At 41.4% G+C, this 20,038-nt stretch overlaps 2 protein-coding genes across 9 annotated transcripts in view; one reads left to right on the top strand and one right to left on the bottom strand.

Annotated features, from left to right (window-relative positions):
- Nucleotides 1–17,513, top strand: part of prkaa2 (protein kinase AMP-activated catalytic subunit alpha 2) — a 53,561-nt gene extending 36,048 nt beyond the window's left edge. The window contains exon 10 of one of the 2 annotated variants that reach the window (XM_008109385.3): nucleotides 17,125–17,513. In XM_008109385.3, coding sequence (XP_008107592.1) covers nucleotides 17,125–17,249 — 125 coding nt within the window. In that variant the 3' untranslated portion in view covers nucleotides 17,250–17,513. Of the gene's footprint in view, nucleotides 1–2,602; nucleotides 5,738–17,124 lie in introns of those variants that run through there. The other variant, XM_008109386.3, reaches the window with a different exon arrangement.
- Nucleotides 1,564–20,038, bottom strand: part of fyb2 (FYN binding protein 2) — a 52,488-nt gene continuing 34,013 nt past the window's right edge. For 3 of the 7 annotated variants that reach the window (XM_008109387.3, XM_062978270.1, XM_003220175.4), the window contains 7 exons: nucleotides 19,629–19,721; nucleotides 18,237–18,265; nucleotides 17,661–17,721; nucleotides 6,055–6,151; nucleotides 3,589–3,748; nucleotides 2,771–2,804; nucleotides 1,564–2,214 (listed from right to left, as the gene is read on the bottom strand). In XM_008109387.3, the coding sequence (XP_008107594.1) occupies nucleotides 2,208–2,214; nucleotides 2,771–2,804; nucleotides 3,589–3,748; nucleotides 6,055–6,151; nucleotides 17,661–17,721; nucleotides 18,237–18,265; nucleotides 19,629–19,721 (481 nt within the window). In that variant the 3' untranslated portion in view covers nucleotides 1,564–2,207. Of the gene's footprint in view, nucleotides 2,215–2,766; nucleotides 2,805–3,588; nucleotides 3,749–4,805; nucleotides 4,899–6,054; nucleotides 6,152–17,660; nucleotides 17,722–18,236; nucleotides 18,266–19,628; nucleotides 19,722–20,038 lie in introns of those variants that run through there. The other 4 variants (XM_062978271.1, XM_062978268.1, XM_008109388.3 and 1 more) reach the window with 3 other exon arrangements.

The raw sequence follows: 20,038 nt of genomic DNA, 5'->3' as shown, positions 1-20,038 counted from the left end.
TATAGGGAGCTAGGTTTCTTTGTTAGAATAAAATGTTTGTAAATTATTATTATTTTATTTTTATACCCTGCCCCATCTCCCTGAAGGGACTCGGGGCGGCTTACATGGGGCCAAGCCCAGATATCAGACAATATAATAAATAGCAATAAAATAAGTCAATCAACAATAAAACAAATCATAAAACAAATGAGGTCACATACAATAAATATACAGCCGGGCTGTGGCGCAGGCTGTTGAGCAGCTGCAATAAATCATTCTGACCATGAGGTCATGAGTTCGAGGCCAGCCCGTGGCGGGGTGAGCACCCATCAATTAAAAATAAAAAATAGCCCCTGCTCGTTGCTGACCTAGCAACCTGAAAGATAGTTGCATCTATCAAGTAGGAAATAAAGTACCACTTATAAAAGTGGGGAGGCAAGTTTAACTAATTTACGACCTGGAATGAGGAAGTGCCATCAGAGTGGATGATGAAGCAGCTGCTCCCATCTGTGGCCAGAATCGAACATCCCCTCAGGAGAAGGTTAAATTGCCACTGCATCTGTCTGTCTCGGTCTGTTTGATGTGTTTATGGGCATTGAATGTTTGCCCTATGTGTGTATAATGTGATCCGCCCTGAGTCCCCTTCGGGGTGAGAAGGGCGGAATATAAATACTGTAAACAAATAAATAAATAAATAAAATCCTGAGTTGGCTCCAAAAAGAACTGAGCCAAAAATTGCAAGTAGTGTCAGTTACCATCAGGGAGAGGTAGTAAAGGAAGCATGTGCTTCTGGATAATTGCATTTAAAAGCAGAAACATTTTAATAATCACATGATGACACAACAAACTAAAATTATGCCTAAATAATACCTTACACATTAAAATATGTTAAATTCAACTTTATTAAGTCTATATATACTTCTCCAACACTAACTTCAGGGGCATTGGCAGATCCCTGATCCTGAAATGTCTGATAAAAATATGGGGGAAAGTTCAGATAATTGTACTTGTGTAAAGAATCTTAGCTGTTTGGAATGATTTTCAAAAAGGTACACCTGCCATTTAAGTAGCACTTTTCTAAATGACTTCAGCCCTTGGCTTAAATTACCATTTTTGTGTGCTATTACTCAAAACTGCTTTAGCATGGTGTGCCCAACTATGGTGAAATCTTACCATCCAAGGTGAAGCCAGCCCTGCTTTGAAAATCACAAGGACCCTTTCATATATTTTTTTTTGCAAAAGGTAATTTTGTCGAGTAACACTGGACAAGTTAACACCTCTGATGTAGTAGCACTTTATTCTTTTTTAATATTGGTCACCTCACTCTGCTCCAAACTGTTCCCAATCTTCTAGAACGGATTTGGAAATGTAGCGAGCTACAAGGAGGGGGGTGAATTTAAACTGTTATCAGTATCTGTGGCATGTGATTCACTTTTTAAAATAGCTACTGAAGAGACAAATAAAATGGCAAACCAGGATGCATGTTACAGATTTTGTGCTCAAATTAATTGTGTAATGTGAGTTACAATTTAATGTGAGAAATATAGGTAGCAAGAGATTATTCAGGAAAGAAGGGTCTACGAGTAAATGCCAATCAATATTTTATTTACATTTAAAATTATTGTGTCAAAGTGCAGGCCTAATACAGAATTGTATACAAATGCTAAGTAGTCCGTCCCTAACTGTGCTAACATTTGCTCTCACTCTTTTTTACTCTTATCAAGAAAATGAATACTGCTTCACATATAAACTCTTTATGCTAACCATGAACCATAGACTCAAGGAGAGTTTTGTACATACATAGGAACTTTTCAGATTATTTATCCCCAAAGCCAAAAGGCAAACCAGTATCACTGGAAGATCTGTAAGTGCTTGAGCACTGTTGCTCGAAGCAAAATTTAGTAAAATATCTGTGTGTCCGGAGGTCTACCAGTGCATGGCATTTGGGATTCTAGCATGTATTTAAATGTGGAGCCAACCATGACTTCAAAGAACAAAGTATATCCATTTCATAACTCTTGAAAGCAATGATATTCATTTTGTGGCAATCGACAAGCAATTGGTAGCCTTTAAAACTCACTCACTGAAGAAGTCAAAGCTAGTAGTATTTAGTTTGCCATAAACTGTTGCTTTCTTCTCTGTGCAGAGATAGTTCTACTGGTGTATATTTTCAGCCTTTGCATCTGTGCTTCATTAGGAAAAGTTAGTGGTGCTTCAGATACACACGGCTAATGCCTGTTAGGAAGAGAGCACACAAAAATATGAAGTCAGCTTCAGGTCTCCATATTAATTCTAGATATTGATTTCTTATGATAAAGAAAAGTCACTTGCAAAATAACTTGGAGTATAGTTCTAAATTAAGATATTAGAGATTAGAAAGCAATCAAGATTTTGTATTATATAGCAAGGATGAAGGTCATGTGAAAGAACTACTACCAGAGGAGTTACAGTCCATCATCCTATGGAAAGATATATATATATTCATATACATGCAACATACTGTGAAGGAATATGCTTCATGATCCAAGAGGTCTTCTGTCTTAGTGGTAAAACTTCACAAATAGGTAAGCTGAAACTATAACTTATATCTGCCAACTTTTTTTGAATTTCATTTTTTTTTCAGGAAGCTGCCACATTCTTCATCCCATTAAGTGGAGAGATGGTGAATGTATTGTCTCAAAGAAAGAATAAGCCTCACATTGCTTTACACTATCTAAACCAGAACAAAACCAATTGTCTCCTCTAGTAATGGGATTCTAAGGTTGAATTCAATCACATTTTAAAAAATTACCTGAAATTCAAATGTTCTAATAGTACGTAACCATCTAGGAATAAAAAAAAGAAAATAGTTACATGAATGAATTTTGCTCATAGTATTAGCTGAATATCAGATTTTAGTAACAAGAGTCTGGTTTCCTAGTTTGGAAAGAAACGGAAGGACCTAGAATTAATGTTCAAACTATTTTTTTTTGTACTGAGTCATCCATGCATTCAAATTTTCACCCTCTGCTTCTCTGTGACATTCAGAGTGATTGGTTTTGATAGTATGGGTTGTAATAATGAAATTCACCAATGTATATTAAGCCTAGCCTCGGTGGCCAAGTGCATTAAAGCACTGAGCTGGAGACCGAAAGATCCCAAGTTCAAACCCCGGGAGCGGCGTGAACGGCCGCTGTTAGCTCCAGCCCCTGCCAACCTAGCAGTTCGAAAACATGCCAATGTGAGTAGATCAATAGGTACCGCTTTGGCGGGAAGGTAACGGCGCTCCATGCAGTTGTGCTGGCCACATGACCTTGGAGGTGTTTACGGACAACGCTGGCTCTTCAGCTTAGAAATGGAGATGAGCACCAACCCCCAGAGTCAGACATGACTGGACTTAACCTCAGGGGAAACCTTTACCTTTACTATATTAAGCCTAAAACATTATCTCCGAAGGCCACATTCAGAGGTTCAGTTTACAGTTAAGGTTACTACTGAATCCTGCCTCAATCCCAAGAACTGGTGCCAGATAATTTTGAAAATATTATATACCCAATGGTCTAACTCAGTCTAAGGCTGTTGCATAACATAAGAATGTAGGACAAAAAAGAAGTTTTATAGTTAACTTACATTTGCCTTCAGAATTCCGACATATTAACTGATTCCCCTCAGTAACATCAATGACTTCAAGTTGTTCTCCAGCTGTGATCTTCAAGTCACGTTTTCCTTTGGTTGAAGCATTGGAGCAGTGTGCAACAGCTGTATTGATTACTGTGATCTCCTTATCATACTAGAAGAAGGGGGAGAATCAGCAAATAGGTATATAAATACTCATTTATTCTATACTTGCTGATTAAAAGAAAACGTAAAGAAAAATTTGTCTTTTTATTTTTTTTTAGCATCAAAGCAATTTTGTGTATGTCTTTATTTATTTATTTATTTATTTTTCAAACTTATATGCCGCCACTCCCCTAGGGCTCGGAGCGGCTTACAAGAACCGGCTAAAATCAACAATTTAAAAACATCTTAAAAACATCTTTTAAAAAAATCTTTAAAAATATCTTTAAAAACATCCTAAAAGCACCTTAAATTATTTTTTCTGCACTTCTGTAATGATTTTGTTATGTTTGTCATTTTGTGCTTGTGTTATTGCTCCATCTTCACGTTCATATGCATTTGTGTGCACACACACGCATACACTTACCTTCATAAAAAGAAAAGGTAGTTTTGCATAGATGTTTTTGATGTCCCTGTCAATATGGCTGCAATACACACTTTCCTGGGAGCAAGTCCCATTGAAATATGGGACTTCCTTCTGGCTAAGTGTATAGGATCAAGTTGGAAAATTCAAAAGGTAATTTGAGGTTAATCCCGATGGTAAATGAAATGAAATCCCACATTAGGACAAAACCATTTTCTCTCCCACAATGGGATTTCCTGAGAGTACATACTTTAGAATGTAATTTCAGACTCACACTTCCCAACTATACCACTATAATTCTATATTAAGTTCTATGGTATCATGCTATGGAATCCTGGGATTTGCAGCTTACAGAAAACCCTTTAAAACTCCCACCCAGAGACCTCTGTGAATCCTAGTAATCTGCGAGACATTACCACAAAGGTTAGAATCAAATTTTAGTGCTATGAGTACTTATGAAAGGGCCCACAAATTTAAAACCATGTTTGTCTCCCTATGAACAATCAAAAGACAAAGCACCTGAAATGCAAGATACAGAGGTAAGGAAATTCACATACTATGTGATTAACAGATGTCTTTCACTTCTTGATACTGCATCACTTCTACAAGCTCATCACAAGGATGTTTCCCCGTGTTCTCTCCATTATCACATGCTGGTGAAACAGAGTCCCACGGAGGCCATCCCATGACGCACATTCACTTCCTGTGGATGTCCGTGACACTCCATCTTGCCAGTGTGCTACAAGGGAGAGAAGACTCCCAGAAAGGGGGCGGGAGAGTGAAAAGCAGATGGAAAAAGGTCAAGGGATGGCTGTCCATTTCCAGTAATGGACTCTGCCATGAAAGAACAGGGTAAGATGTTTTCTCCACTCTTTCCAACACTTTCTCCTGCTTTCCTCCTGCCCATCTGATGAAGTCCTTAAAATATGCATTATTTATTTTGACACTTATACACCATTAAGGGTTTGAGAATATACAGAAGATTTTTTTAAAAGTTCTCACTTTTTAAAAAAGCACATCCGGCCCCCGGACCTTAGTTTGCCCATGCCTACACTGAAGGCTGTAACCAGCACTACAACAAGAGTGCAATGTGTGGTATGTCTGAGATTTGAGATCACATCAATTTAATAATGCATTTTTGTAGATTCATTTGTGGATTTCCTAATGCCATGGTTATTCTGTATGTGCATCTATGTATGTCTTCAAGTTGACATATGGTAACATCAGAACTCTAGGGAGCACAAAAGAAGGATGCATATTTTTGAAGCAAATTGTATTACCATTTATTTCAGATGGAAAAATGTTACTGGTAACCTATTCATAAATAGTACTCAATATGCTACAGTTTAAGATATGGCTTCCACAAGCAGAGTAACATAAAGAGAGACATTAAATGTATTTGAATTCTTTTCCTTTCTGGGGATCATTTAACATCAGGTTGACTTGACCAACTAAACATTATTGCTTGTAATCTCTCATGTTAAATTGTGTTTAGTGTGTGTTATGATACGGCACTGTTGTATTCATAGTTTCTTTTTAAAGAGAATGTATTCCTTCATTAAAAAAGATAGAACATTGGTTGAATATGCTGTCATTAATTCTGCTCCATAAAAGGCAATATTGCTGTGTTCTACAGTCCATGGATTTCTCCAAATATTAGTCCTTGGCAACTGATAGGAATTACTGTCTGAATCTAATTAGAACATAATGGAAAAAAGAACAGCTTTCTGGAATGTGACTACTCTTAGCTTTATGGAAGGAAGGAGATGATAAATTACACAACATAGTTCATGCATCATACATATAATAGATCATCTGAGCTACATGTAACCATGCCAACCTCTCCCAACAGCTCCATTGGGGGGGGGGGGGACTACCAACAAAAGCAGACATACCATGAACTTTTCTCGAAACAATTTTTCTTCTTTTGACATCTTGTTATTCTTTTCTAAATTATATTTCTTGATTTTGAAGAAGTTCCTGGGGGAAGAGCTAAGAAAGATTATGCACATGATAAATCAATAAATGGGCATAAACGCAATACAGTATCCCTTACCCTTATCCAAAATGGTTGAGTCTAGACGTGCTTTGAGTTTTTGGAATATTTGTATTTGCCTATATATGTACATAATGATATATGATGGAGCCAGGAGTGAGGTCTAAACATAAAATTCCTTTATGTTTCATATAGACCACATACACATGACCTGAAGGTAATTTTATATACAGTTTTTAATAATTGTGTGCATGAAACAAAAATTGAGCAATCAGAAATCAAGGGTATCACATGTCACCCATGTGGCCGATTTTGGAATATTTCACAGTTTGGGATAAAGGATATTCAGTCTGTATAAACATAGAGTACTGTTATATTTGTTCAACTTGTTTTCATAGACTTTCTAAATATAACATGAGATTTACAATTTTAATATTGCAAATATGCTTTCCTAGAATTATTTCATATGGAACTCAATGAGATGCCTGAACTAATCCACCTCTTCTCAAAATGGCACAACACAGTTAAAACATATAATTATAAAGCACTGTATAAAATACATATATAAAACACATTTCTATGAAATCCATATATTAAAATATACAGAACAAAGATTAAAATACAATAAACACAAGATTGCACATATATACATATAAGATTGCACTATAAAATCTAATTGGAAATGATGTGATTCACCCAAAACTAAATATTTATGTGTTTGCACTGTAAGTAGGCTATTGACATGCAAATCCAGTGAATGACATCCTGTGATGGTACAACCTTGAACATTGCAGAAGGAGATATTCACCAGAGCTGTCTTGTGTGATTTTTTCCCCTACCTCAATGAGCCCAAAGGACATTGGTGAATGTGTCTCCATATAACCTGGTGCACAGCTCTTTAGCATAAATACAAATGCAACACCAGCACTGGATAGGATTTTCAACCGATATGACCATTCCTGACACTTCTTTGAAAGGGAACCCAACATTTCTTGCAGGATGCTTCTGCATCATCATGAGTCCTCACTCAATCCTTCCCATTTGACATGTGGCATTTCAAATTTCAGTTTTCATTAATTTCATGGTGAGGATTTGGTTTTTTGATAACATGAAAACTGTAAAGTGCTGACATTCGAAAGAGACAATGAGTATCAGGGAGATCAAGCAAGATATCCCAGACAACAGGCCTCATTTCATGCACCATCGAATCACAAAAAAATGTCAAATACAAATCATGTAGTTACAGAAGCACACCAACTGGCAGTTCAGTAGATGGCAAGCCGAGCAGCCCACAGTATTCATGCAGGCGTAAATCTACAAGGGTTGTAGTGCTTTATAAATTCAACCATAAAACAGATGCTAAGATTAACATTTTTCTTTGAAGGAGATGTGAACTTTTGCTCCTCAGAAAGATACATTTTATATTTAGTATAAATATAAATGCTGCTAAGGAGTCAATTCTTTTTTTAATACTCTTACATCACCACAAACAACCCACAGTTGGCTTTCTTTACATTCTGAGTCAATTTTGTTACCATCAGGACTAGAGATGAAAAAAATGTCTGCTTTGTTTTCCATAATGTCCATTTTTTCCAAGCACAAATCATTCAGTCTCATTTCTGTATCAAGTATGTATGTATATATGTATGTATGAATTTGATGTCAGCATGAAAATCCATTTTCAGTCATAGTTCTCTGTAGAAGTTTTGTAAGCACTTTTCCTAAATGTACCTGGGTTTTGTATGCTATTTTTGTAAACATACATGCAACTTTCTCAAATGTCCACATCTCTCACCCAGAGAACTGCTTTGCTAAATTCAGAGAAGTGAGAAAAATCAAAGAATGGTTGTGTTTCTATTTGTGAATTAGTTCAGGAAATATGAGTTGTCAGCTTGAAGTAAAATGTGAATGTAATAAAATTTGCTCTCATCTGTAATTAAGACAAATGCTTTTGAGCATACATACTAGCAGCTATATAACTACTTGCAATGCCAAATAGGCAGTTGCTTAGTGGTTTCCAAAGAGAATATCAAGAACCCATCAAAAAGATTTGCATGCTGGGGTAAAATATTTCAAAATTAATGAACTTGAAGGTTGGGATCTATGAAGGGAAATCCTCGTACATTTTGTTTTCACAAGCAAGAATAAGTAAATTTACAACTTTTCTCCCTGATGGAATTAAGTCATTGAAAACTATATACTTTACAAAAACTATTCACTGCTAAGTAGTTATTTTGATCCTCTGGATTTTTTTTTTGCCTGTGTAGAAAATGACATTTTACAAGAAAAAAGATAGGTTTACTGTATACAAAAAGCAGAATTTCTATGCAAGAAACTTTTGTCTTCTATGTACAGAAATGTTTCATTTTCCAGAAGCAATTTTTTAATGTCAAAGCCCATATCCCACCCCACCTGAATTTTTTTCATTTAGCACTCCCTAGGAAGGAATGAGTTACAGATGGACAGTGGGATGGTGAGTCCATCCCAGTTTTATCCAAATACTCCAGAGTATTTCAGATCTTGTGGGCCATCCAGTCCAATACCCTGCCAAGAAGCAGGAAATCGCATTCAAAGCACCCCTGACAGATGGCCATCCAGCCTCTGCTTTAAAGCCTCCAAAGAAGGAGCCTCCACCACACTCCAGGGCAGAGAGTTCCACTGCCAAACAGCACTCACAGTGAGGAAGTTCTTCCTCATGTTCAAGTGTAATCTCTTTTCCTGTAGTTTGAAGCCATTGTTCCACATCCTAGTCTCCAGGGCGGCAGAAAACAAGCGTGCTCCCTCCTCCTATGACTTCCCCTAACATATTTGTACATGGCTATCATGTTTCCTCTCAGCCTTCTCTTCTGCAGGCTAAACATTCCCAGCTCTTTAAGCTGCTCCTCATGGGGCTTGTTCTCCAGACCTTTGATCGTTTTAGTCACCCTCCTCTGGACACATTCCAGCTTGTCAACAATTCCCTTAAATTGCGATGCGCAGAATTGGACACAGTATTCTAGGTATTGTCTGACCAAGGCAGAATAGAGGGATAGCATGACTCCTCTGGATTTAGACACTAGACTCCTATTTATGCAGGCCAAAATTCCGTTAGCTTTTTGGCTGCCGCATCGCATTGTTTAACTTGTTGTCCACAAAGACTCCAAGATCTTTTTCACATGTACTTCTGTTGAGCCAGGCATCCCCCATTCTGTATCTTTGCAGTACCTTGAAGAGTTTAAGCTAAAACAGATTCACCATCTCACTAACATCAGTGAAAGCCTACAGTCTTCACTAATTGCAAATCTCTAAGTTTAAGACATCTAAAAACCTGCACAGATATGGAAGAAAGATTGCTGAAGAAGCTTGGCTGCACAATACAGAAAGGTTCTTTGGGATTGATGGAGATCACATCAAGCTTCTACAGATTCAAATAAAGGGTCAACCGTAGGTAGATTGAGAAGCTGCCTCAACTGGAAGGGCACCAGGAATAATAAATGGTGTGCCTCTCCAATTTTAAGAATGCCCACGCCACCCCAGATTTCTCTCTCTCTCTTTCTTTCCTGCCTGTCACTTTGCCATTGCTTCATTTTCTTTCTTCTTTGCATCATTACTGCCCCAACTCCCTTTCTTGACACCATGGCTCCTTACCATGCTCACCTTTAAGGTGAAGAAGCAATAACTACATAAAGACACATCTTTAGAGCCAACTGTCCCAGCCAACTTGGAGCTTCCTCAAATAGAAGACAGACAGCCAGGCTAGTGTTAGTGGTAGTAATGAGACAAGATGGCATATACAGACAAGAAGTATAGCAAGGTAAGTGTCAAGACCCAGGCTGCAGAGCACCAATAACCATACACAGAGGCCAGAATCTATCTAATATCTTTATTGAAGGAATATATAAAGTTAATAAAAACAAGTGTAGAAAATAGTCCAGAATTAGACCTTTCAGGAAAGGTCAGAATTAGTCCAAAAAAGCAATGTCCAATAAGAAATATTAAGGTCCAAAGTTGTAATCCAATAACCGAAACACTCACTTTGCCAAGCAAAGTGAGGGGAGATGACAAGGTCCTTTAGTCCATGAAACTTGAGCGAGGCTAGGAAATAACTTGATACTTGAAACAAGGCTTGAACGTGGAACAAGGTAACTAAGAACAAGAACAAGGTCCGTGGAATAACTTGATAAAATCCGTGGAACAAGGCAAGGATTGATCCTGGGAAACAAGGCAAAGTCCGTAGATAAACAAAGGCTGGGAAGCAAGGCGAAGGCTGGATAGCAAGGCAAGGCTTGAGCAGGAGCGAGGCTTGAATCGGAGCGCGCTGTCCAGACACAACTCGCTCCGTAGGCTGACGAATTGACTCCGCGAAGTTACTACGCGGGTAAAACACCTAAATAGAGTCTAACTTTCCCGCCGAAGCAGTTCTCTGGGAATCAGAACCGAAAGCTAAACTCTGAGACCAGATGTGAGACTCCCCAAAGATTCTCACGAGAAGCAGTCTTAATTGGCCACATTCTTAGCTGCAATCCTCGCACTCCTGCGCGAAGCTGATTCCAAACTTCTCTGTTGTTTACAAAACTCCCGCCGCAAGAACACGGGAGAAGTAGGCTCTGGGCTTGTTTGACATACTTCTGGGAGACAACTTTCTTGCAGGTGCAAGGTTCCCAGATCTGCCTGGGAAAGATCTGGCTGAGAAGAATCCAGTTCAGACTGGGAAGGTAAAAAACCCAAGTTTTCATCTTCATCAGGAATTACAATGTCCTGAGCAGGACTACAAGGCCCATGGGTCATCACACTATCCCCCTCCTCAAGGCCCCTCCCAAACTGGGGCCCTCTCCCCGAGGCGCGAGGTCGCGGTTTGGTGGGATAGGTCTGATGAAAGCGACGGGTTAGATCAGGAGCATGGACTGTGGAGGCGTCTTCCCAAGAGCGTTCCTCAGGGCCAAAACCCACCCAGTCAATGAGATATTGCAGGCGGCGGCGGTGAAAGCGAGAATCCAAAATGTCCTCAACCTCGAACTCCTCCTCCCCATTCATCAAAACAGGAGGGGGGGCCGGTTGGTCTGTATCAGGTCGCACACCATCCGCCGGAAGGAGCAGGGAACGGTGAAACACTGGGTGAATGCGCATTGAACGCGGAAGTTGGAGTTTGAAAGTCACGGGGTTAAGTTGCGCCACCACTAGATAGGGGCCAATGAAACGGGCGTCTAACTTCCGGCAAGGGCGGTGGGAGGGCAGGAAGCGAGTGGACAGAAAAACCCGATCTCCTACCTTGATTTCGGGGCCCGGCTGGCGATGTTTGTCAGCGTGGCGTTTATAGTCCTCCTTGGCTTGGTCCAGTTGCTGGAGCAAAAGTTGTTGCACCGCTGTGAGTTCCTGCAGCCAATCCTCTGCTGCGGGAACTTCTGAAGTTTCAATGACAGGGGGGAAGAAACGTGGATGGAAGCCGTAGTTTGCAAAGAACGGCGTTTCTTTTGTAGAAGCTTGAACTCCATTGTTGTAGGCAAACTCAGACAGTGGTAACAGAGAAGCCCAATTGTCCTGTTGGTAGTTTACATAACAGCGAAGATACTGCTCCAAAGTGGCATTGGTGCGCTCCGTTTGCCCATCTGTTTGGGGATGATGAGCTGAAGATAAGCGAGAGTCTATGCCCAATAGTTTTTGTAGTGTCTTCCAAAAACGAGAGGTGAATTGAGATCCACGGTCTGTGACTAAACTCTTGGGCAATCCATGTAGTCTGAAAACATGTTGAAGAAATAGATCCGCAGTTTCTTTGGCCGTGGGGAGGCCTTCACAGGGAATGAAATGGGCTAACTTGGTGAAAAGGTCCACCACCACCAAGATCGTGGTGAATCCACAGGAAGGTGGTAGGTCAGTGATGAAATCCGCGGAAATTATTTCCCATGGGCGAGATGGGGTAGGAAGGGGGTGTAAAAGCCCTGAGGGCTTCTCCCTTCGTATCTTGGAGCGCTGGCATACTGGGCAGGTGTTGACATATTTTTCCACATCCTTGCGGATCTTGGGCCACCAAAAATCCCTTAGGATCAAATGCATAGTTTTAAATAGTCCGAAGTGTCCTGCTGGTTTGCAGTCATGACACAGACGAAGCGCTTTTTCCCTGCCCGGTCCGGGTGGGATATAAACATGATTTCTATAGCAAAGCAGTCCATCTTTAAGCGAAAAGGGAAAATGCAGACCTTGGCGAAGTTGGTCCTGCGCCCAGGCATCTGCTTGCTGACTAGCCCTGATTTCTTGAGCACAGATGGGTCCTGGAGTAGGGGAAGTTGAACCAATGGGAATGGATTTGGTGTTCCCCACCGTGAGCGTGGCAAAGTTCTCGGGTTGTAGCAGTTGGGATTCAAAGGTCTCCTTGCGTCCTGCAGCGTATTCCGGTTTACGTGACAGGGCGTCTGCTTGCTTGGTTTGGGCTGGGGTCACATAATGGATCTGGAAGTTGAAACGTTCAAAGAATAAAGCCCAACGTTGCTGCCTCTGATTTAGTTTGCGGGCAGTTCTTAGATGTTCTAGATTACGATGATCAGTGTGGACTTCAATGGGAAATTTGGCCCCTTCTAGCCAATGTCTCCAAGTTTCAAAGGCTGCCTTTATGGCCAGTAGTTCTTTTTCCCAAATGGTGTAATTCCTCTCTGGTGTGGTTAGTTGACGAGAATAAAAGGCACAGGGATGGAGGTGATCTCCCACCGGTTGTAAGAGTACAGCCCCAATTGCCACATCAGAGGCGTCCGCTTGCACCACAAAAGGGGTTCCAGGATTTGGGTGCTGTAGAATTGGCTGGGAGGTGAATAGTTTCTTTAGTTGCTGGAACCCTTTCTCTGCTTGATCAGTCCAGCGGAAAGGCTGCTTTCCACGGATGCAGCTAGTGATGGGGTCGGACCAGCGGGCAAAATCTGGAATGAACTTGCGGTAATAGTTCGCGAACCCCAAGAAACGCTGCACCTCTTTCTTGTTAGTTGGCGCCCGCCATTCCAATACTGCTGAAACCTTGGCTGGATCCATGGAAAGCCCTAGAGGCGAGATGCGGTAACCAAGGAAATCTACCTCTTGTAGATCAAAGGCGCATTTTTCCAGCTTGGCATAAAGTCCATGATCCCGCAATCGTTGTAACACCATTTTGACGTGGTTCTCATGTTCTGATTGTGATCTAGAAAACACCAAAAAATCGTCCAGGTAGATTATCAAGAACCTGTCTAGATAGTCCTGAAAAATGTCATTGACAAAATGCTGGAACGTTGCGGGGGCTCCGCATAAACCGAAATTCATAACTCGGGACTCGAATAATCCGAATTTGGTCTGGAAGGCGGTCTTCCACTCGTCCCCTTCCCTGATGCGAACTAAGTTGTAAGCCCCCCGAAGATCCAGCTTGGTGTAAACCTTGGCTCCTCGAAGCCGATCCAGTAGATCCGAGATTAAGGGCAGGGGATAGCTGTTCCGCTTGGTGATATTGTTCAATGCTCTGTAGTCCACCACCAAGCGTAGTTCCCCTGACTTCTTCTTCACAAACATCACTGGGGAGGCGGCTGGGGATTGAGAGGGTCTGATGAATCCCTTGCGAAGGTTTGTCTCTAGGAATTCCCTGAGAGCTTCTTGCTCTGGTTCAGTCAGGGAGTAGAGATGCCCTCGCGGGATCGGGGCCCCCTCCACCAAGTCAATGGCACAGTCATAAGGTCTATGTGGGGGTAATTTTTCGGCTTCTTTCTCATTGAATACATCCCAATACTCGGAGTACTTCTTTGGCAAGGTGATGATGGGCTCGGTGTCTGTGGCATGGCATACCTTGGCTACGAGGCAATGGTTTTGGCAGTACGGTGAAGCAAACTGCAGTTCTCTGTTGGACCAGGAGATGTTAGGGTCGTGGAGAGTCAGCCATGGAATTCCCAAAATCACAGGGAAATGGGGAACCTCGGTAACAAAGAAGGAAATCTCTTCCATATGTTCCCTTATCCACATCCTGGTGGGTTCCGACCACTGACTTACGGGGCCCGTCTTGAGGGGGCGGCCGTCTATGGCTTGCACCACACGGGCATTCTTGAAATCATGATATTGTAATCCCAGAGAGTCGGCATACTCTCTATCGATGAAATTGTTGGTAGCTCCAGAGTCTATCATGGCGTGGATCATGACGGGTCCCCTTTTTGCTGACCATAATGTGACCACGAGAAGGAACAGGACCCCGGTTGGCGGCTCTTGGATGGATTTTTTGACCGGGTTGGCGAGCCTCTCTACACCCGGTCGTTGGCTTCCCCCGCCGGCTGTGTGCCAGTCGGCTCAGACGTCTTCGTCTCCGTGGAGGACGCCGCCGCAAGACGGGCGGCAGGCTTCCCTTTGGCTGGGCACTCTCTGGCGAAGTGGCCCCCGTTCCCGCAGTACCAGCAGAGGTTTAAGCGTTGACGACGGGCCTTCTCGGCGGCATCTAGTCTGGGACGCACATTGCCCAACTGCATCGGCACCTCCTCGCCTCCTCTGGGGTATGGGGTTGGCGGTGGGGGTCTCCAGATCGGACGTGGCTGAACGCTGGCGGGAGCGGGGGGTTTTGCCCCGGCTCTACCGCCCTGGCCTCGAACCCACTGTTTCCTGTTGGCAATCATGACTTCAGCCCGTAAACATTGATCAATGAGTGCCTCGAGGGTCTGGGGAGGATCCACCTTGGAGATTTCTTCCAGCATTTCAATGTTGAGACCCTCCCGGAATTGTCCCCTGAGGGCTACATCGTTCCAGCCGGTGTTGTGGGCCAGCACTCGGAACTCGGCTATATACTGAGACATAGGTCTGTCTCCTTGGAAAAGGCGACGGAGTTTGTGACCGGCTGCCTCCAAATTGTCCTCGATTCCCCAAGTCTCCTTGAGGTGGTCCAAGAAGTGTTGCGCTGATCTTAGGTGTGGAGAGGCTTGGTCGTACAGTGCCGTCGCCCAGCTGGCCGCTGGCCCGTCTAGAAGACTGTAAACCCATGCCACTTTGATGTCTTCTTGGGGAAACTCGGCAGCACGGGCCTCTAGATAAGCTTGACATTGGCGACGGAAGACATGAACCTTAGAAGCTTCTCCAGTAAACTTGGTTGGCAACGCCATGGCCGGAAGACGAATTCCGCGTTCCTTCAAACCCCTTATTTCTCCATCCTGTGCATTGAGCTTATCACGGATTCGGTCCACCTCATCCTTGTCGATGGTGTAGGTAATCGGCTGGCCGCTCGGCCCAGGTACGACTCCGGTAGACATTCTGGCCGAGGTTAATTGGTGCTTAGGGGCGCGGAGTCAAACTGTCAAGACCCAGGCTGCAGAGCACCAATAACCATACACAGAGGCCAGAATCTATCTAATATCTTTATTGAAGGAATATATAAAGTTAATAAAAACAAGTGTAGAAAATAGTCCAGAATTAGACCTTTCAGGAAAGGTCAGAATTAGTCCAAAAAAGCAATGTCCAATAAGAAATATTAAGGTCCAAAGTTGTAATCCAATAACCGAAACACTCACTTTGCCAAGCAAAGTGAGGGGAGATGACAAGGTCCTTTAGTCCATGAAACTTGAGCGAGGCTAGGAAATAACTTGATACTTGAAACAAGGCTTGAACGTGGAACAAGGTAACTAAGAACAAGAACAAGGTCCGTGGAATAACTTGATAAAATCCGTGGAACAAGGCAAGGATTGATCCTGGGAAACAAGGCAAAGTCCGTAGATAAACAAAGGCTGGGAAGCAAGGCGAAGGCTGGATAGCAAGGCAAGGCTTGAGCAGGAGCGAGGCTTGAATCGGAGCGCGCTGTCCAGACACAACTCGCTCCGTAGGCTGACGAATTGACTCCGCGAAGTTACTACGCGGGTAAAACACCTAAATAGAGTCTAACTTTCCCGCCGAAGCAGTTCTCTGGGAATCAGAACCGAAAGCTAAACTCTGAGACCAGATGTGAGACTCCCCAAAGATTCTCACGAGAAGCAGTCTTAATTGGCCACATTCTTAGCTGCAATCCTCGCACTCCTGCGCGAAGCTGATTCCAAACTTCTCTGTTGTTTACAAAACTCCCGCCGCAAGAACACGGGAGAAGTAGGCTCTGGGCTTGTTTGACATACTTCTGGGAGACAACTTTCTTGCAGGTGCAAGGTTCCCAGATCTGCCTGGGAAAGATCTGGCTGAGAAGAATCCAGTTCAGACTGGGAAGGTAAAAAACCCAAGTTTTCATCTTCATCAGGAATTACAATGTCCTGAGCAGGACTACAAGGCCCATGGGTCATCACAGTAAGAGAAAGAGGGACAGCTGGTTTGACAATTGGTAAAATATGATAGTGAAACAGCAGCAAATACGAGTATGGTAAAGAATTATGCGATGGGAAAATCTGTGCCTCTGCTATACACGGAGAGTTACTAATGAAAAATGGACTCTTCATATTTTTATGGATTTGGGACTATCCAAATTAAACCAGACTTATTGTCTGTTCCCAATCTGTCTTTTAAAATACAGTGCATATTTTTTGCCTTTTCTTTTATTCAAAAACTGTTTTTCAGTGGATGATCCAGAAGATCTTTGCTATCCTGTGCTGCAAGTATTTCTTACCAGTTAACAGTCTTACTAGAAGAAATGAAATGTAAATGGTTCTACCAAGCTTCTCCTTTCTCTATATGTCCATCCTCACTAAATCAGACATCAGGATCAAAGCAGAGACAAACTGATATTAGTATCAAGCTCTAGACTTTTAAAGGATTAAATATTGGTTCATATGTGGGGGTTACTATGATTGCATAAAAAGCAGTCTATTGGCTTTCTCTATACTAGAATTGCCTGATGAAATAAGAGAAAGGTCTCTTGTACCTTTAACAGTTGTGTAAAAGATGGGATTTCAGCACAAATAGCTTCTTAGCTGGTGAAAATCCCTCTTCTTGTTGTTGCGATTGGTGTTGTTGTTGTTGTGTGCTTGCAAATCATTTCTGACTTATCGCAACCCTAATACGAACTTATCCTCATTTTTTTGGTGACTTGCCAAAGGTCCTGCAGCGGGTTTTGACGGCCAATGTGGAATCAAGCCCTGGCCTCCAGAGTCATTGTTCAACATCCAGACCACCACAACACATTGGTTTCTCAGGAAAAGTATGCAGTTTTCTGTTTTCTGAAGCAGTGGATCTGGAGTGAATTCTTAGCATAATTCTTCCCAGAGTTATAATATCTGTGCTATATTCGAAGACAGACTGGCTCAAAACTATGACCAGGAGGTCATGAGTTCGAGGCCCGCTCGGAGCCTATGTTTGTCTTGTCTTTGTTCTGTTAAAAGGCATTGAATGTTTGCCTATATGTGTAATGTGATCCGCCCTGAGTCCCCTTTGGGGTGAGAAGGGCGGAATATAAATGCTGTAAATAAATAAATAATAATAATAGTATATCTGTTCCCATGATTTTGCATCAGTATTCTCAAGGATACTCATAAATACATCTTAAGTACATTATATATTTACAGACCTGATTTTTTTGGAAGAGAAAATCTTTGTATGAGAGTAAAACATCCTTTATCTCTATTATTTACTTACTTGGCATCAGTTTGTTCTGTGTCAACATTATTATACACCATGGTTTCCTGGGCTATAACATCTGTAAACAAAACCAAACAATGCATTGGTTAGTATTTATAAAGCATATAAAGTTTTCTTGATTAAAAGAAGCAGCCCTCTTCATGACCCTACAATGTAATGCACATAATCTCAAGGAATAGAGAAAAAGAGAATAAACTAACACCACCAATTCACAGTGTAGGAAAGATTAGCACACTACGCCATACAAAGTCATTTATGCCAAGAAATTAACCTAAAATCTAAAACTTAAATCAATGTATTTTAGAAGCCACAGCAACCTTTCATTCTCAGTATACATGTTGTCCCAGAAAGAAGACACAACTATCAGAAACTTAGCCAACAAGGCAAAGTAAATTTGTAGCCACATGCCCATGAGTGCAAGTTACTTCATTGAATTTTGGTAGCCAGTCTACTACTTCTCTTTAAAACAAGCAGGACATCTTCCACTTCATAACAGGTCAACAACAAAGTAACACAGAGAGAAGACACACTGTTCTCAAAGTAGGATGTATCACCACCAGAATGTAAACTTACCTAGGTTTGGTGCAGAACGGGAAAGATTGCTGAAGAAGAGAAACAAAACAAAAATGACCCATTTCAGCATGAGTTCAAATAGCAACATTATTTACATTGTAGAAGTTATAAAGGTAAAGGTAAAGGTTTTCCTGTGACATTAAGTGTAGTCGTGATATATGATAGACCAGGAGCCATGGAGGCACAGTGGGTTAAACCCTTGTGCAGGTGAACTGCTGAACTGCTGAGCTCAAGGTTGGGATGCTTACCCGAAGGTTGCCGATTTGAATCTGCAAGACAGGGTGAGCTCCTGTCTGTCAGCCCTAGCTTCCCATGCGGGGACATGAGAGAAGCCTCCCAGCAGGATAATAACACATCTGGTCATCCCCGGGCAACGTCTCTGTAGATGGCCAATTCTCTCACACCAGAAGCGACTTGCAGTACGTTCTCAAGTCGCTTCTGACACCATTTTAAAAATATGATAGACCAAATACTCAGGAAATGGCCTTTTGTATCTGTTTGACTGTAGCTTAACCAGAACCAGTACTGTTAATAAAGATCAGGGCTTCCTAAACTTTTCGCAGTTGTAATTTTTATGTGATCCTAGGTATATAGGTATATAAAATAGGTATAAAAATCAAACATTTACTGATAGTAAATCATTTGCAAGGCTTGCTAAACAGGCTGATTTTCTTTTTTGTGGAGTAAGTTGAAGTATTTTCCTCTGAGTCCACTATAAACACTGCACATTTTGATAACAGAATCATTTAAATTGGTAGCATTCAGAAATCTTTTACTGCTGCCAATTTTTTCATTACCCCAACATTGAGCTAAAGGGTTAAGACTCACAGTTTAAGAAGCAGTGATACAGATTTGGTAACCAAGGCATATAATCAAATATATATTATCAAAAAAGGGAAAAAATCACCAAACAACAGAACATATTGCAGACTGTTGTTCAATCCACCCATACTTTTGATCCCAGCATTTTCTTCTTTTCTCATCAAAGCTTGCTCAGTTTCCCGTTTCTTTCGCTTTACTCAGAGTTCATCATTTGTTCTGATTCACCGATATACCCTATCCCACACTCTAATCTTTTCTATTCAAAATAGATGGGATAAAAGTTTGTTTATGTTTAGGATGGCAGTTTTGGCCATCTAGATATTTCAACCATAGTCGGCTTTTTGCACCTGCATTTATACAGCCACGTGGTACCCCTACCACTACTGTGCTGACATTTTACAAAAGACAGGAATGTTTAGTCTGTGCCACATTGTAACCTGCACTGCGGTATCCCTGTATTTCAAAACTTGAAATGTTTGATAGAGACCAAAGTTAGCTAATAATTCACTGATGATTATCTTCCTAAGTTAATCAGCTGCTGCCCTTTTGCCCTTCACAAAAATTGCATACCGGAAATTCTCTTTCATGTTTGCATTTCTCACTTTGAATTTTCCTTTCTTGAAAAATTTTCCAAGCCCCTTCAATTTTTCCACCTTGCCATCCCTGGGTAAATAAAAAAAGGCAAAGGATAAAATTAAAACAAGAAACTCCAAGTTTTAGACATTACTCCTTTTATCATTCATAAAAGTGGAACTGATTGGCAGAAATATTAGAGTTGACAAAAGGAAACAAGTATAAACATTTTATTTATTTATGCATTTTTTTTATTTACCACTTGTACCCCACCTTTCTCACCCCGAAGGGGACTCAAGGTGGCTTTACAAAAGGCAACAATTTGATGCCACATATACATATACATATTGATAAATAAAAATACATTAGAATCCACACCAATTCAAACATAAACATTAAAACATCAA

The sequence above is a fragment of the Anolis carolinensis genome, chromosome 4, assembly GCF_035594765.1.
Source record: "Anolis carolinensis isolate JA03-04 chromosome 4, rAnoCar3.1.pri, whole genome shotgun sequence".
Classification (NCBI taxonomy): Eukaryota; Metazoa; Chordata; class Lepidosauria; order Squamata; family Dactyloidae; genus Anolis; species Anolis carolinensis.
Note: the sequence above shows the minus strand (reverse complement) of the source record. Positions and strands in the feature narration are given on the sequence as shown.